Source organism: Ornithodoros turicata, chromosome 1 (genome assembly GCF_037126465.1).
Source record: "Ornithodoros turicata isolate Travis chromosome 1, ASM3712646v1, whole genome shotgun sequence".
Lineage (NCBI taxonomy): Eukaryota > Metazoa > Arthropoda > Arachnida > Ixodida > Argasidae > Ornithodoros > Ornithodoros turicata.
This window is the reverse complement of record NC_088201.1, coordinates 109,753,563-109,757,950: the sequence shown is the minus strand read 5'-3', so window position 1 is coordinate 109,757,950 and position 4,388 is coordinate 109,753,563. Positions and strand designations below refer to the sequence as shown.

Here is a 4,388-nt window from a genome sequence, read left to right as displayed (position 1 = left end):
TGACGCTGAATGTTTCCTGTGCGCCGATTGGCTGTGAACAATTCGTCTGCTACTGGAACAGCTAGCTGCGTTTCCTCTGGAACCTTTCACTAGTTTAGCTTGCAGAATTCACGAAGCACAACGCAGCCATAAAAAAGAAAAGTAATACACAAAACAACCGTCCTTGACTGCATTCCAAGCCTTTCTTTGCACCGTGTACTGCTGAATAGCCCATCATGTGACACATGAGACGCCCTCAATCCCCTCAATACTGCGACGAACGGCGGGCGCCGTTCGCCCTTCTTTTCACTGTTTTCGGCTGGACCTACTTTCAGTGGAAGACGTCTCCGAAACAGCTCGACATCTCGGCCACACAGTTTTGCTACGCTGGCGAATGTTCGTTGTCTGTGTCCGTAGTCATGCCGTGCGCTGTGCCGGGATGCGTAAACCGAAACACGAAATGGATGCGTGGTTTTCGTTTGCATAGCGTTCCGAAGAATGAGCCAGAAAGAAGCCGGTGGCTTGCTCTAATTCAGCGTCATAACGCTGAACAGGACAGCAACATTCGAGTATGTAGTCTGCACTTCAGTCAGGACGACTACGAATCTCCGCCAAGCATCGTGAAATCTATCGGCGTCAGTTTCCGGGTCTTCCTCAAGCGTGGTGTCACCCCGTCACAGAATCTGCCAGGCAGCAGCGAGTCGAGGAAAAGACAGAGATTGGACGCCGGCGATGTACCACTTGCTGCTGATGAAACTATCGGCGCGAGGACGGTGAGTTGGGTGCCCGTCTCGTTGCCTTTTCACTACAGTGACGCATATATATTACTCTAGATTGAGCCAGTTGTCGGCCAACCGGGGTTGACAGATCACGGTCAGACAGTTTGCCGTACAGACGTGGTAAGTTTCTTGAAGGTATGCCGTTGATGAATGACGTTGTGAAGTACGAAAACAACTTGCAGGCGCATCCCACGGTACCCGTTGCTGAACGCGAGGTCCCTTTGGCGACTTTGACTGACTCCACAGACACTGTAAGGCTGAAATCAGTGGAATAATATTTCAGAAGTGTAACTTAAGCATGGTGATTTCCAGATATCTCAATCGCAAATCACTGGCAGCAACGACAGCAACTGCAGTGCAGCGGTAAGTGGTATTTGTAATAATCAGAGACCTCTGGTAGTGACATTTATTTGCTATGTACAGAATGAAACAGGATATGACAGCTACACAGATGAAGGCACAGATATTCCACACGTGAGTTGCCATTCATATAATGATCCTCATGCCCCACAATTTGTCTTATGTGGAAGTGCTTATACTTCATGAATTTGGTTGAAAGCTGCCAGGGCTCCTTTTCCTGTTAGCAGGCACCAAGGGCAAAATACAGAGTACTCTCTCACTACTTGTACCATAATGCACACTGTCTGTATAGTTTGCACGACTAGTCAAGAAATAAGGAACGTGTACATTTCAGGATCCTCAACCGTCACAGAAGAGCGTTGGTACACAGGCACAAGGTCCTGTGAAGGTGACCAGAGGTGTACAGACATGCAGGCAAAAGGGACATTCAAAGGGTAGGCATCTAAACGAGGCTCCAGGTCCAATGTTTTTATCCCTCAGTTACATATTTATTGCTAATGCAACCGGCACTTAGAGTGGAAAAAAGAGTAAGCTGGTACATAGCTCTTACAATCGCACAAGCGAAGTAAGGGTTGACACACATACGTACAACTCCTCTTGGAGTTGATAATAACACAGGGTTGTGTCCCCAAGCAAGTCGGACAGTCCAACAGAAATTGGGGAATGTTTGTTGAACAGAATCCTCTGGCCAGGCCAGTTCTAAGGTGTCTGCTCAACAAGCATTCCTCAAGGACCACCGAGGTGCCTCTGATCTTTTTTGGTGATGTAACCATGTGCTATTATTAACTCTGAGAGGAGTTGTACAAGCAGGGAGAAGCTTGCCCTTTGGCTGCTAAAGAGGCCACATGGTTCTCTGCTATACGGGTTCACATTCCACCCAATCTTACCCTGTGTTTTGTGTCTGGCACTTCGCTCATGTACTTTTCATGATCTGTTAAATAGGGTGATCAGAATTAAGCTTTCATGGTTTTTAAAAAAGAAACAGTGCGCAGTACAAGAATGCTGTTTTCGTGTATAGGTTATGCGGCCGGGCGGACACAAGGTGAGACCATGATCGTCACCGACAACCAATATGTAACTAAAATTCATTAATTACTGAGATTAGTGCACGTGTTTATATTGGAAACTTTGGGATGTCCGTATTCGTAGGTGCTTCCCATTTGTCGAATCATCGTAGTGAACGAATCACCTACAAATATGAATATCACAAAGTTTCCAATATGAACACGCCTGCTAATTTCAGTAATTAAAAAGTTAATGATTTTTAGTTAATTACAGGACTAACAGCAACAATCATCATCTCACCTTGTGTCCGCCTGGCCACATAACCTATACGCGAAAACGGCATTCTTGTGCTGCTCACTGTTAATTTTTAAAAATCGTGAAGGCTTAATTTTTTATTACTATACCGGGTGCGTAATTAAAAACTGACAGGAGCGATAGCCAGAAATCTGAGGTTATGTTTGCGGTACTATAAAAAAATATAGGTGCTGTTTCTGATGCGGCGCATGTTTTTAACTCAAGTGCCAGAAACATGACCTTTGGTTTCTGCATACCACTCTCTTTGTCAAGTGCTCTTTGTAACGCACCCTGTTAACCTATCTAAATTTGTATATGTACCTCTATAAGAGTACACAATACTTCAGCATGTATATTACCAGCTTATACCTGTTCAGTAAGTAACTCTAATATGTAACGTTCGGTGACTGCAACCAAAATGTGTAAGGAGATAGTCATATGTTTGACGTTTGACATTTCAGGCAGCCAAGCCAGCCTTGATGCAAGGCCAATGAAATCTGTTGGCGTACAAGCTGACCTCATGTGCAACTCGTCTGCAAATGAGAAACGTGCTAGATCACTCTCTCCCATCCGTTTGCGTTCCTCGACGCCACTCACTGGTGACACAGCACCTGCAATGGACAGTATTACCAGTGAGGAGGACCTGTCAATGGCACAATGTCCAGATGATCCATCGTATACACCAACCCTTGACAGCACAGTACTGTAAGTGCATGTGCCAGTAGGCCTCATTGAGTGGAGGTAGTTGACTAGACATCGGATGTTCAGTCACTTGAAGCTAGCGTTTTAGCTGCCTGGGAAGGGCACCAAAAGGTCGGAAAAGGCAGATATAGGCACCTCTACCTCCTTTACAGTCAGTCAGTAAGTCAGATTCAGGTAAATTTTGTCTGTAGTTTTGTCTGACTTATGTATGAGCACATTACTACTATTGGACACGTCTGCAATACACTCCCGGTGTGGGAGCTACGTCCGCTAGTCTGGTGGGAAGTCTGGCCACCACAAGTATGCATAGGAAAAAAATAAGCATCTTGCCTGAACATCTGGTCTCTACCGATGAGCATTTCAGTATCGTACTGCTCCTCACTTCGCTCTTTTTTTGCCGCCAGGAGCACAATGCTTGACCCTTCTCCTCACGAAGACAACAAGTATATTGTCTTTGAGAGCGAGTTGAGAAAGCTCTTTCAGACTTGCCCCACATGTCTACAGCGGTGTGAGGCAGCATTCACTTCGAAAGGAACACTCCTTCGGGTCACATATTCGTGCAAGGATGGCCACGAGAGAATATGGGAGAGCCAGCCCTATATTGGCAACAAGCCAGCTGGGAATGTTCTTTTGTCAGCAGCAATGCTCTTCAGCGGGTCAAACCCTATTCCGACACTCAGGATGCTGGACCTAATGAATATCAAGGTAAGTAGCGACGCATCCACACGCCTTTCACAGCCTTCAAATTTATTAGTTTTGTTATTTTGTAGGTCTTCTGTGAGCAGACCTATTTCAACTACCAAAGGGGCTACTTATTGCCAGCTATTGAACAAGTAAGTCAGTTAGCAAAGCCAGAGTGAAGTTAATAACATCGACAACGTAGTAGGTTATACAGCCTGGGAGTCTGTGGAAGGCGTGGACTCTCAGCCAGCCCACCAGCAGTTGGGTTATAGTAACTGAGCAGAGCCCGTGACAGATCAGCTAAAAAAAAACTCACTTATAATATTCCCCACATGTTGTTGGGATTGCTATGTGAATGAAAATTCGAAATCCATGTGTTCCACAGAGTTTTGACCCCTGCTGTACGTTGTACTGACAGTTAATTGTGAAAAACAGCCAGAGCACAATAGTAACACAGTGCACTTATTGCTGCTTGTGCAATGCTGTACTTTGCTTCAGGTGTGGACGAGTCATCAGGCAGAACTCCTAACAGAGGTTCAGGGAAGGGAGTGTTCGCTTGCTGGAGATGGACGCTGTGATTCACCGGGA

At 45.7% G+C, this 4,388-nt stretch overlaps 1 protein-coding gene across 1 annotated transcript; it reads left to right on the top strand.

Annotated features, from left to right (window-relative positions):
- The first annotated feature begins 224 nt into the window (after nt 1-224).
- LOC135382848 (uncharacterized) lies at nt 225-3,979 on the top strand. Its single transcript, XM_064612610.1, has 10 exons — nt 225-422; nt 534-752; nt 813-878; nt 941-1,009; nt 1,071-1,121; nt 1,182-1,232; nt 1,453-1,552; nt 2,879-3,122; nt 3,524-3,824; nt 3,890-3,979. Exons 1-10 carry the CDS (start codon nt 225-227, stop codon nt 3,977-3,979), a joined length of 1,389 nt encoding a protein of 462 aa, XP_064468680.1.
- The last annotated feature ends 409 nt before the right edge of the window (nt 3,980-4,388 follow it).